At 32.9% G+C, this 14,329-nt stretch overlaps 2 protein-coding genes across 2 annotated transcripts; both read left to right on the top strand.

Annotated features, from left to right (window-relative positions):
* Positions 1–2,953: 2,953 nt before the first annotated feature.
* Positions 2,954–3,564, top strand: LOC111420338 (endocuticle structural glycoprotein SgAbd-5-like). Its single transcript, XM_023053313.2, has 2 exons — positions 2,954–3,187; positions 3,258–3,564. The coding sequence occupies exons 1-2, from the start codon at positions 3,042–3,044 to the stop codon at positions 3,460–3,462; spliced, it is 351 nt and encodes a 116-aa protein (XP_022909081.2). The 5' UTR covers positions 2,954–3,041; the 3' UTR covers positions 3,463–3,564.
* Positions 3,565–9,875: 6,311 nt separating this feature from the next.
* Positions 9,876–11,134, top strand: LOC111420337 (larval cuticle protein 65Ag1-like). Its single transcript, XM_023053312.2, has 3 exons — positions 9,876–9,985; positions 10,587–10,714; positions 10,785–11,134. Exons 1-3 carry the CDS (start codon positions 9,977–9,979, stop codon positions 11,038–11,040), a joined length of 393 nt encoding a protein of 130 aa, XP_022909080.1. The 5' UTR covers positions 9,876–9,976; the 3' UTR covers positions 11,041–11,134.
* The last annotated feature ends 3,195 nt before the right edge of the window (positions 11,135–14,329 follow it).

Genomic DNA, 14,329 nt, shown 5'->3' with positions numbered 1-14,329 from the left:
TGCGCATCTTCATCGATTGTGGAACGACCAGATATTGGCAAGTTGGATCATTATATTGCTGGGTGATCGTTATGTACTTAATTGAAAAGTGCGCAGACTTCCACAGTGGTTCTTCTCATACCTCTGTAACCACACATCATGAGGATTTCAATTCTATCTTTTTCAGAAAGAGACATTTTTAGAAGATTTCTTGAAATTAACAGTAGAATTATGTATTTTCGAAGAATATTTGATTTTAATTTTAACTAAGGTCACATTAAAGTAATTTTGAATGTTCAAACAATTATTCATTTATTTGTTTGTAAAAATATCATTCAACGTAACCATAGCTACGAACAAAGCAAAGCCATTTCGATAAGTTCATGCCATTGCCATAATTTGAAAGCATTATCAATTAGTTTCAGCGCCTACTATATAGAAATTTTTCCAAATCAATTATATTTTAACAAAAAAAAAATTTTTTTCGCAACATTTTTCTTATGCAACCTAATTCAAAATTTGCTCTAAGATACTCAAAGAAATGTGTTCTTTCAGATTATCGAATAAAAAATTGGGGTTGCCATTTAAAAATATGTTGCCCCCTTTGACCCCGAAAATGTACGCCACTGTAAAAAAAATTTAGACATAGGAAAAGACGACAAATTTATTATAGTCATTGACATCTGAAAGGATTCTTTCAAAAAGAAACTTGTTTTGAAGATATTTCAGGTGTTCCAGACTTTTTATTCATCCTGTATACAGGGTGTTTCGGTGACTCGGGGAACAAATTTAACCACATATACTAGACTGAAAGTGATGACGATTCATGTAAAAAAAAATTAGTAAAAGTCTTCAAATTTCAAAGATACAGGCCATGAAAGTTAGTAAATTTTAACACATTTTTCCAAATATCTAAAACATTATTTACAGTAAAGCGCTGAAATTTGGTACACTATAAATCAATGTGATGTAAAATCGTTAGGCAATTTATGAGTTGGATCGGTCCGCGGGAACAATGCTATACAAGCTGTTCTTAAAGTTTGTTTGCTCAGAACTTTTTTATTCTATCATAACCCTACATTTATTTTTGCAGTTTCTAATAGTAAATTTAGTTTAGAAACTTTTATTACTCTTAGCTAATATTGATTAGAATCACCGTATTCGTGTTAAATACAAAAATGTTGGGTTCCGATTTCAATAATAGCACTAAAAAAAAAAAGAAATCTAAGTTTTTGAACATTTCCTTTAATATTTTTTATTACTTGTCTTGTTATTTTATGTACTTTTTTATTATTCCTGTTAGTGTTGTCGTTTTTTTGTTGATTTTTAATTTATTGTTTTTGGATTTTTTTATTAAACCAACTAAAACAAATTAAAAATGTGATTTAGCTAAATCTACACTTGGACATGTTGCATACATAATAGTAATGACAGCTCAGTTCGATTTTCACTTGTCATTGCCAATTAAGATTATTTATTTATTTATTTTTTTTTAGTGTTATTGAATTCGGAGCCTAACATTTTTGCATTTAATACGAAAACGGTGGATTTTATCAATATTCTCTAAGAGTGATAAAAGTTTCTAAACTAAATTTACTATTAGAAACTGCAAAAATAAATGTAGGGATATGATAGAATAAAAAAGTTTTGTGTAAACAAACTTTAGGAACAACCTGTATAGCATTGTTCCCGCGTACCGATCCAACTCAAAACCTGCCTAATGATTTCACGTGATATTAGTTTATATTGTACCAAATTTCAACGCTTTACCATAAATAGTGTTTAAGATATTTAGAAAAATGTGTTAAAATATCCTAACTTTGATGGCTTGTATCTTTGCAATTTGAGGACTTGTACTAATTTTTTTTACATGAATCGTCATCATTTTCACTTTAGTACATGTGGTTACATTTGTTCCCCGAGTCACCGAAACACCTGTATACGTACGCTACCAAAACTAAAACAGAAACGAAAAGAACAAAGCAGAAAACAAGGACAACTGATATCAAGTTGCTTAGAAAGTAGAGAAAAATGTAATGAACAGAGTAGACGTGGTTAAGTGACCCAAGACAAGGAAAGGAAATGGAAGGAGCATGTGGAGAGAATAGACTAATACCGACTAACTTGCTTATGCATGACGGAGAAACCAATAGAAAGAAAGCCACAAGGACGACCACCTAAGATATGGGCTCAGAGTTGGTTATTCATCAAATGTGTTTGTTAATGTCGAGTTTAAACTAATTCTTCAGACATAAAGGCTGTTTCTGGAAGGCTTAATATACATATGTATCTTCGTCCTACAATGCAATTCAAAGATTTATTTCGGACATGTACACAAACTTTGTACGCAGGGAATCTCTTCTAAAGACTCTGAAAGAATTTTTTAACTCTTTAGTGGCATACTCATTTGTTCAAAAAGCTATACTCATGAAATATGGTTTTGAAGTTCTTGTTTTCCACACTTCTGCTTGTTTATTATCAAGAGGAAACATTGTTACGCAATTATTGTAAGAAGAAATAAAATGTTTGGGATAGATTTTTATAGAAGTATTTGATTTGTAATACTTTGTCTTCAGCAAAAGAAAATGTGTTTTAGGTAATCGGCAACTATTTATGTTGATGCAAATACCCATTTATTTATATCGAAACGTAATTTTTTTAATTTATTATTTATGTTTCTTTTTACTCTATATCATCTACGTTTATTAATTAGCCAGTATATAAAACAAATGATTTATACTCTCTTTGAAATTTCTTCATTGAATGCAAATTCAATTCAGATACGAATCGATACAACTGTAACATACAATTTAGAGACCTAATAACCGAATTTTGAGGTATACTTTCAAAATTTATGGCGAAACAATGCAAACAATTTAAACACCGATGAATGAATGAAATTGGAAAAAAAGCGGATGTTACGACGTCGTTTTTGAAAAGTTCGGGTATAAAACGAACGGAGAAGCATCAAACAGCAGAACTAAACGAAAAATTTCATACGTTACATCCGATTTGTTTTTAAATTTTTTAAAGTTACTTAAAGTGAAAATTAATAAAAGAAAATGGAAATGAAAATAATAACCGTTTTTATTTGTATTGGTTTCTTTGGATATTCTAATTGTTTACCGCCCGTTCAGGATTCTTCTAAGGAAGCTACAATTTTACAGCAGGATTATAATAAACATGGCAATGGAAATTATAAATTTCAGTAAGTTTGTAAATATTTAATGAATATTTTAGAAATCTTTAAATGTTTTTTGGGACATGATTTTTTTTAGATATCAAACAAGTGATGGTATGAGTAGAGAAGAAAATGCGGAATTGAAAAATGAAGGAACCGATAATGAAGCTCTCGTAGTTCAAGGTTCATATTCTTATGTCGGTTCGGACGGTGTTACATACACGATTAATTATGTGGCCGATGAGAACGGGTACAGACCAACTGGCGAACATATTCCGCAACACAACACAATTGCTCAATGAACAACAACAATATTGAAGGCAGGATTAAAATGAGAAAACAACATTAATATTCAAGTTATGTCATATTTTTAAAAAGTATTTATTTTATGTATAAGTAATAATAAATGAAAAAGAGAAGAAAGAAAAAAAAATTTGTTTAATATAAATTAAGTTTGATCTGGTTCTTACCGGATGGTACAAGGATAAAAAGTTATGGTGTAACAATCAATTTGGAATTCAAAACTGTTGACATTCAAACGAAAACCTTTTCTAATGTCAAAGGTAATTTAGTATATGATGAAAATTCTTAAAATGATATACAAACTCAAATTTAGTAGGTTAGAATAAATAAATATATAATTTTAAAAATAAATAAGAAAATATTGTAAACTCGTAAAAACTTAATTAATTACATAAAATTATGATGTAGTACGCGAGTACAATGTCTATTGTAATGTAATGCGAGAAAAAAGTTTTTCCTAACATTACAAAAGTCTTACTTGTACTATTGCAGCAGTGAAGTACGTGGTAATGGTGTTTTAATATTAACACGAAGTAAATTTATATTAAAACCCAACCATTTTTTAATTCTAACACATTTTAATAAGTATACAAATATACAAATATCATTTTAAACTTTAATTTAAGATATGAATCGTTTCTTCATTCCTATAAATATATCAGAAGTGATTCGTTAATTATAAAACAAACAACGTGTTGCATTAAACCTCAACCGTTTTGAAGACTCATAGAGAATTGTCTGATAATGCTCGAACTTTGTTATATTCTAGCGTAAACGTTCCTGTTCTCTAAAATAGTCATACATGTTTTGCTTAAAACTTTGCTAATGTTAGATAAAATTATAGTTCAGTAACATTCGGTAACCTATTTATTTCTTCTTCATTTTTAGTTAAATTATTTACACATAAGGAGTAAACCTTTATAGTTTCACTTACAACAACATAAGCTTATAAAAACTGAATTTGTGAAAACCATATTAAAAAAAGTAACAGAGATATTATCAAATTTAATCCGGCTTTAATACACTAAAAATATTTCCTCCGCTCCTGTAAATCCCGCTGATATACAAGGCTTTTCTGTAAGTTGTGGCATTATTTTAATTACAAATACTAGAGTTAAAATAATAATAATGCCTTTATTAATAGAAACAACAGAAAAAAAGATTATAAATGTGCGCAGGGCGGAGTTAGGACCATAGTCCTCTCTACCACCCAACCCTGCGTTAAAAAAAAAAAAAACAAAAATTCAAAAACAAAACATAAAACATTCGATCTTGACAATAATACTAATACCAACAAAACAGCCATTCAGAGAGAAAGTAATAAAAATAACACTCATAGTAAAAAAATCGAAAATGATATAAATTACTCATTAGCCCCATTCTGGTCACAGACAATGATCTCGCGGAGCTCTTTTTTGAAGGTGCTCAGTGGCAACGACTTAAGAGAACTTGGCAACGGGTTGTAAAGCCTGGGTAGATTAAAAGAGAAAGACCGTTGAAACAAAACCGAGCGGTGCTGAGGTGGAGTAATCAAGCCCTTGGATCTGATGTTCAAATTATGAACATCAGTCCGGAATGATATTTTATTATAAAGATAAGAAGGCGACTTAAATAAAAGTAATTTATGATAAAAAGTTAACAGATGTAATTTCCTCCTGTTAGCCATGTTAAGCCAACCCACCTCCTTCAAAAAACATGTAACGTGATCTCTCAAACGCAACCCAAAAATCAGTCTGACAGGCGTTCTGAACTTACTACCAAACAACAACATAACCGATTTTAAGGGATTCAATCTTAAGTTGTGACTGGCAGCCATTTTGGTAAACCGAGCAACATCACCCGCAATCCTAAGTTGGGCCACAGGAGCATCCTCCTGTCTGAAAGAATAATATATCTGAGAATCATCGGCATAAAAATGAGCTTTAGAATATTTGAGACAATTTTGGAGACCAGAGGTATAAATGCTAAATAAGAGCGGACCCAATACAGAACCCTGTGGTACACCGGCCATTAATCCACGGGCAGCCGAGACGATCATGCCACAGGAAACGACCTGTCTTCGATCAGAAAGAAAATTCAATATTAAGACAGCAGCATTAGTACAAAACCCAATGTACTTTGGAATAGAATCCAAAACTGTATAATTTACCGTATCAAATGCTTTCGAAAAGTCGAAAAGAATTAAAGCCGTAACCATGTCATCATCAGCTGCCCGCAGTATATCATCAGTTATATGCATCAATGCTGTACCACATCCATGATTTTTACGAAACCCAGACTGTGTCGTCGGCAAAACACTGCAACCCTCAACAAAAAATCTCATCTGAAAGGCCATGATTTTTTCCAAAATCTTAGACAACACAGGCAAAATACTAATCGGCCTAAGGTCACCACACGAAGTAGGATTGGCTATCTTAGGCAGTGGGATCACTTTAGCAGTTTTCCAAGCGTCTGGAAAAACTGAGTTAGCTAAACAGTAGTTTATAATATGTGTTACAAAAGGTAGAATATGGGGACAGCAAAGATGCAACATTAAGGATGAAACACCATCAAAATCAACCGAGCCTGATTTTAACTTCAAAAGTAGTGAACCGACAATGTATTCATCTACCGTTTCAAATAGGAAATTATTAGTAGGATTTAATTTAGAATTATTATAGAAGTCAACAACATCCTGATCAACAACCCCTCCCAATTCAGAAGATCTAGCGAAATAATCATTTATCTCATCTGCATTACCTAAACTCCGGGGCAATGGTTGGCGCCTCTGTCTGGCGACACCCCAATCACGAAGGACCCGCCATAGCTTAGCAGAACTACGCTGAGCCACCACCGAACCAAAGTATGCCTCTTTCTCTCTTCTTATCGCTCCTTCCACGTACCGCCTCAAATCTTTGTAACTATACAGATCATTAATATTCTTAGAGTGCTTATATTTAGAGTAAGCCCTATCCCTCAAACACATCATTTGTTTTAACTGCGGCGTAAGCCAAGGACTAGGTCTTTTAGAAAATCGTCTATTCCTTAGTGGAGCATATTTATTGAAAATTGAAATAATAAGATTATTAAAAAAATTAACTTTGATATTAACGTCATCCAGTTCATAAATTAAAGAGAACGGCAACGACTCCAGTTCAGCAGTAAAATCAACAAGATTGATAGAATTACAAATCCCGGTAAGCCCTAAAAACTGGTTCAGTAACAATAGGTGCGACTGTCAAGCTACATCTAATCAATTCATGATCAGTTAGACCATGCAAACTGTCCAGTGAAGTAAACGCAAAATCGACACAAGAAGAAACAACAACATCTATCAAGATTTCCGAGGAAGAAGTAATACGAGTAGGCTCGTTCACCAGTTGCAACAACCCATATGCGTCCAGAAGATTCAAAAATTTAGTAGTGTATGTATTAAATGATGACGATTCGTGTAAATATTTTTGGTCTAAACCCATAAATGCTTAAGACATGGACCTTCAAAGTAAAAAATGTTTAAACATTTTCTTAAATATTTTCAATATGGTTTGTCTTAAAATGATAAAATTTGGAAAACCATGCAATGTTATCATGAGAAAGCGTTTAAGATCACTTTTGAAAGTATGTTGTTAGCATGCTGTGCACACAACATGTAATAACAAGATCGTGTTGCTATACAAAATTATTATTTTTAATTATTAATCAATTCAGGCCCACTTTTACCACCTCTTGATAAATTTATCCGATAGATAAATTGGCGCTCTTAACCAATGAGAGCGCTTAAAACCGCTGTAACCATGGTAATTATCTATCGGATAAATTTATTAAGAGGTGGTAAAAGTGGGCCTTACTCATTCATATTTTACAATAAATCGGCGTCCCTGTAAGGTTCATACAATAAAAATATAATCTTTATTAAAATGTACCATTATTTTAATGTTATTATGGATATTATACCACTGTATACAACCACGGGAATTGGGGGACATTGGGTTTCAACTGATTCTAAAAGCCTATTTCATTTTAAAATCATCTTAAGTCTTAGAGTTATTCACAAAAGGTTACAACCTCGTCCATGGCGCCCTTGAAAATAAATCGTAAGTAAAGCAGTTAAGCAATATGTCAAATTAGTGATGCGTCTAAATAAAAATTTCTAAGAATGAAAATAATTTTAAAATGAAATAGGCATTTAGAACCAGTTGTATGATTTAAGGGTTTATGATATAATAAAAAAGTTTTAAGGAAATAACCTTTGTGGACATGTGGACAGCTGTATAGCATTGATCCCGTGGTTGTATACAGTGGTATAATATCCATAATAACATTAAAATAATTAAATTTAATCTTTCTAAGACAAACCATATTGAAAATATTTAAGAAAATGTTTAAATATTTCTCAACTTTGAAAGCCCATGTCTTATGTTAGCCATTTATGGATTTAGTCCAGTATTTGTGATTAAAATTATGGCACGACTTACAGGAACATTCTGTATATTTTTAATTCAACCCTGTAATAATTTACCAAAACATGAAAAAAGGGAGATTTCAGTGCAGATTTTGTTTAAACATACGAACAAAATGTTATAGTGAACAAAAATTGAATTGATTAAAAAAATAGAAGACATTCGGTATCCTAATGATTTGGACTAATCCTGGCGAAGGTCACAATCCATTGAATTGCTACGCATGTGCGAATAAAGGAGCAGCATTGAGAAAAACGGTAAGAAAATCGTATAATTACGTTGGTGTTGTAAGTGGCCAAAGACCATTCCAATCGCACATAGTACAGAAACGAAAGAAATATATGATGCACTAGAAAATATTTTAAAAATGCTAAACATATGTGGCGCATATGGTGCGATATAAAAGTTGGAAACACAGAGAGCACAGCGGGTTAGAAATGGCCAATATTATTCGTGAACATTTGGGGCCGAAAGAGAAGATATTGCTGCCTCCACTGCATATTGAACTTGGAATTATTAAGAATTTCATCAAAACTGTCGCCAAAAGAGATACAGTTTTCTTGTGTTTGAAATTAATTTACCCGAGACTCAGCAAAAGTAAAATTAAAGAAGGTAGTCATAATAACATATACGTTCTTTCAATTTCGTGGAAAATTCCAACTTTTCCGAACATATTTCTCATTATCTTCTATCGCTATAAATTAATTTTTTCCATCAGGCGTACTAAATGGTCAGATATACGAAAGCTAATTAAAAGTGACGCATTCAACAATGTTTATGAACAGATAAACTTTGTTCTTCTTTAAACTTTGCTTTTCCTTAACTTTTCTTAATAATTTGCATAAAAACAATACTTTCTTATAGTTGCAATTCGTAGAACTCGTGCAAAGACGTTGTTTTTCAAAAGGATTTTGTTTTCTTTTTCGAAATAATTCGATAAAATTAGTCCAACTTAATTTTTTACATGGATATATCAATAAAAATTATTTATTGAAGCCTTAGCTACAATTTTGCTGAAGAATGAAACGAGAAATCATCAATGGTTCTTGAGTTATAACTGAAAAACTAAGCAAACAAACATCAAGATAAAGAAATAATATAAAAGGTCATAAAAAAAAGTTTGGGCTGACAACGCCCAACCCAAGAAGAAGAAGTAAAACCCAAAAAGGTTTTACTATATTGGCCTAGTACTTTCACCCTGAGTTGGAATTTTTCACCCCGCAGAATGGTTGTTGCACTGAGTCACTTTACTTACCTTAATAATGAGTGTAAACACCATTTTAAAGCAAATTTAATTGATATTCAGCGAGTTGATAATTATTTCTTTATTACAACAAATTTCGCTGTTATTATTTTTATTATGCATTTATTTATAACAAGTTAAGTTTATAATCTTTCAACTTAAGAAAATCGTATCTAAAAAAGTAATTGATTTATCAAGATGTAATAAAATATATTTCTTTCATTCCTATAAATCGAGGTGATATCACTTTTTTAATTACACTCGATTTTTGATTAACTTGCTAAGAATGCAACAGCATATTACAACATCGTATTTCAAGAGAGAATAAAGTTTAGAATGAATTTTATTGAGTATTTTTCCATCATTGAAGATAAATGTTGATACTCTGTTTATAAAATGCTGTGAAATCAGATAAAATGTTATGCATTTAATATTTGCATACACTTAACGGGGAATTATACTGCTTTACGTTCTATTTTGCGCTGTTATTTGAATTGCAATAAAAATTATTTTTGCATGACAGTTATGTTTTAGGAAATATTCCAATAAATGTAAATGGAAATTCCATTAGATATACATTAATTTTTAGGAAGCATGATATATCGTAGAATTTAAATACAATAGTCAAATTGGTAACACATCACATTTTAAGTGAAAGCATTGTATTGATTCCAAATTTAACATTGAAAATAAAAAAAAAGAATGGGAAAAAGGATCCCCAGTAAACTACTAACTGGTATATAAACGAAGAACAAGCAGGTGTCCTCTTCAATTCTAGTCTGTGCAGTTTTGCGTTAATAGTGAAAGAGTAAGATAGAGGTGTTGTTGAATATGAAATTGGTAAGAAAAAAAAAGCATTTACATTTATACGAACTTTAAATTTAAATTTGTTTAACACTTATTATCATATATTAATTTTATTTTAAAAAGTTTAAATGAAGAAATGATTTGAAATAAAAGGAAATGATGCTTAAATAATCATCGAAGCAAAATGTCAATAGTTTAAAAAAATTTTCTTGTACTTGCTTACTCTGAAGAAATATCCAACGATAGTTGGACTTAACGTAATTGCTTTGTGGGTTACGTTGTGGCATTTACAAAATTATTTCGTCACTGATGAGTGCGTCTTCTTCCTATAATTTCTCCTATAATTTCGTTTAAATTGGCCTTCAGGTGTTAATCACGCGTGTACAAGTTCTGACCCACATTAAACAATAATAAATCATTAACTGATATTTTCTTTTTAAAGTTATATAACCTGAGAAACAAAAATCAAAGAATATCATTAACATGATTTATTTTTTTGCTTTTTTAATCGTAATAATTAACATGTTGTAATATGTCACGGTCAACGACTCATCTTTATGCTTTTTTTATCTAAATGTCAAGATTTATAGATATCTATTTCCTTCTTAATTCTTATTTTGTTTGTTTGCTTAAGATTCTGTTCTTAGTTGGATTTTTGGCCTTCGCCGCAGCCAGACCTCAACTTCAACAATTTGTTCAAAACGTCGGTGCAAAAACAATTAGATATGTAAATGAATTAACTGGAACAGGATATAAGTTTGCGTAAGAAAAAATAACCCGAAAAATTTAATCAATTTAAGTTGTAATTAATAATCACTTCTACTTTTTTTAGTATTGAACAAGATGATGGGCAGAAAAAATTTGAAATAGGCGAATTGGTTAATGAAGGTAAAGAGAACGAATCGTTGGCGGTTAAGGGATACTATTCGTATGTAGGAGATGATGGTAAAACTTATGAAGTTGGATACACCGCTGACGAAAACGGATTTCAACCGGAAGGTGAACATATTCCGCCAGCTGCAAGCGTTAAAAGGACAAAGCCATTGGGTATTTCATCAGGTGCTTTAGCTTCGTTGGCTGGAAGATAACTTCCAAGTTGACGAAAAAATTAAAAAAGCAATCAAATGTAAATTGAAAAGTTTTTATTTTGTTATTGGAAAAAAATAAAATTATAATCTAAAATACATATAATTTTACTTCCTCTACCTAATTTAAAATCGAAATACACTTAAAATACATCTACAATCTAAAGACATCTGTCATTTGAGTTGATTGATTAAAAGCTATTGCTGCGAATGAAATCATAAACTTATAATCCAAAATTTCAAGTTTGTGCTTGCAATGACTCAAAACACAAGTTGCAAACTCATGTTTGTTACATTATTATTTATTTATTTTGTGTATGGTGTCGAAGACCAAGAGGCACATTGAAAACGGAAATCACAATCAAAATATAAAATATACGACAAAGTAAGATAGCACTAAAATAGAATGCTATAATAGTTATTTATATTACAAGTGGGCTAGAAACATAATTACTGTACGAGTGTGGAGAATTGCACGACGAGGTCGTAAACCGAGTAGTGTAATCACACGATCATTCTTATTATGTTATTGAGCTAACCATCGATTCTGTGGACATAAGTACTGTTGACCCACTAGCCCACAATATTCAGCAGTTGAGAATAATAATATATATCTTTATTGCCTAACTAAGTACCAATTACAGGACAATATTATACTATTACATTAGGCGGATTACATAGATTACATATCGGGTAAGTGGACCAACCAACCTTACACCGTGACCCTAAGGAGCTATTGTACCCCGATTGATATCGTTATCAAATTTTACCGTGCAATCCAATGCTCTTAACGAACATTAATACCTTGCTCGGTGAAAGATCATTCAGATCCTTTGGAGACATAAACTGCGGCCCAAAAATCGAGAATCTGATACGGTTAACAGCAGGGTAGTGACATAAAACATACTCAACCGTTTCCGCTTCCGCTGCACATAGTCGGCATTCAACATCGTCGACTAAAACCCAACAAGTTGAGGTGCTTTTAATCGGCAGTGCCCAGTAAATACACCCATTAAAACTTTTATGCTGCTACGAGCAAGTCCTAAAATATTCTCGGGTTTGACAGTGGCGATGTTAGTAAACACCTTAGCATGTCTCATTCCCGGAGAACTGGTCCACAGTAGGCGAAGTCTCTCTTCTGCCCACAGTCCAATCCTATGTTTGGCCATCGCACTATCTACGATACACCTGCTGGTTCTGGCCCCACAAACGCTTTAGCGCTGCCCTCTCGTGTTAGCCCATCTGCCGCTTCATTGCCAACAACCCCAGAGTGACCTGGAACCCAGATCAGAGACACTCTGTTATCATAACTCAGTGTATTTAATGTTCTCTTGCAGAGAGCGACTTGACTGTATGAGAAAAGTGGTACTGTCATGTTCTTCACCCCTCTCTCAAGAAGGATTTTAGCACCCATGTCAGTAGGAAATACTTCCGCCTGGAATGCAGTATAATACGTACCCAGGCTATAAGCTTGCTTAATTCGAGGTATCTAGCAGTATACTCCTGCTCCGACCCCTTCCGGCGTTTTTGACCCATCTGTGAACATGCAAATATCTGCATGCATTTTTGTTTTCGATCTAGGACTGCTGTTCAGGCAGTACAATCTGGTATCCAGCATTAATGACGGGACACTATCATATCAGCGCATTGGTAGGACATATCGGAACAGTTTTGAACATATTGCTTAAATCGGTAAATGGTAGTTCTAGCCACTTTCTCTATATGCAAATGCAAAAGAGATAGGATAAGCAGAACATCCATTGCTACAGTTGGCATTGTGTTTATCGCACCAGAGAGTGCCAATCCAAAACTACTCGTTGAATTCGTGAAAGTTTACTCATAACTGAGTAAACTAAGTCTGTCGGACTTTCCTATACCAGGCTGCTGCTTCGTATGTGATCATTAGGGCACGGAACTTTTGTAACGGAACGATACGATTTACCCCCTCCACTTGTTCTCCTAGAAAATAAGTCGGTGGCGTCAAGTCAACTCACCTCATCGGTTGTTGTTGACGACCGACAATCGGTTTATTACACGTCAGTGTCAACTGTCAGTACGATTTGAAAATATTAAAAAAAAAATATATTTTATAACTTTAATTCAAACAAACAGGATCCGATTTGTAATATCAATCACAAATCGGATACGGATATAAAAATATTACTGTTAACGTATATTGAAACAACCATCCCGAAATTTTCATCTGTAAATGACGTTCTAGTTGACGTTAAAATGTGTTTGTGCCTAGAAAATGATCTTTCAACATCACAACTTGTAAGTGGAGCATAAATAAAATACTGAGCTATTGAACCATATTTTTCCTTAAGAGTTAAAGGTATATTGTTTTCGGCAATTTGTTTAACAATTTTCAAATCCGAACAACAATTTTACCACAAAGGGAAACTAAAAACAATTCTTAAAAAAAACTATAATACGAACTCAAACAGAACTCCAAATTCCAATTAAAAGTAACTAAAGAAAGATAAATAGCAAATTTGACGAAATTACGCGGATGAAAAGTGTCGAATACTGCACATTTGAACAACAGTGAAATCGTACTGACAGTTGACAATGTTGACATTGATGCGCAATAAAAAACCGATCGTCGGTCGTCAATAACAACCGATCAGGTGAGTTGACTTGACGCCACCAACTCATTTTCTAGGAGAACAAGTGGAGGGGGTAAATCGTATCGTACCGTTACAAAAGTTCCGGGCCCTAGTGATCATAGGTCTAACCACAGTCACATAGAGCCAGTATAGTCTTTCAGGGGTAAGACTCCAATTTTTTTCGCAAAGACTACTATGTAATAATTCGGGAATTATTTAATGGTTTTTTAGGAATAAACCATACGAATTATAAATTCCTGGCGTGCAACCTTAGAAACCAAAAATCACGTCTCGCATTTACGACGTCCGGGATGGAGACCAGACGTCAAGATAACTTTGGGAAAAATGATTGTTAATTTTGGAAAAATGATCCGCAATTTTATGAGGAAACGTAGATAGTGCGAAGAAGTCGTTAAAAAGTTAGACGGTAAATCATGTAATGTTTGATGGGTCCCACACTTTGGGAATTACGTAATGATTTTTGAGATTGGCTAGCGGCGGATGTTATCTTCTGGTCCCGTGGTCTAAAAATTGTTGCCTTCCCCAAATTCCCTCATTGACTCAGAAAATTATTGCAAAACATCCGCCCTGTATTTTGGATGGCGCCAGGTGTCGGGGAAGTCCAAGCGATAGGAACGCCTCAAGAAGGTTTTTGCACCCCTCCAACACTCGAGATTACTTAA

This window comes from Onthophagus taurus, chromosome 6 (assembly GCF_036711975.1).
Source record: "Onthophagus taurus isolate NC chromosome 6, IU_Otau_3.0, whole genome shotgun sequence".
NCBI classification, from domain to species: domain Eukaryota; kingdom Metazoa; phylum Arthropoda; class Insecta; order Coleoptera; family Scarabaeidae; genus Onthophagus; species Onthophagus taurus.
Note: the sequence above shows the minus strand (reverse complement) of the source record. Positions and strands in the feature narration are given on the sequence as shown.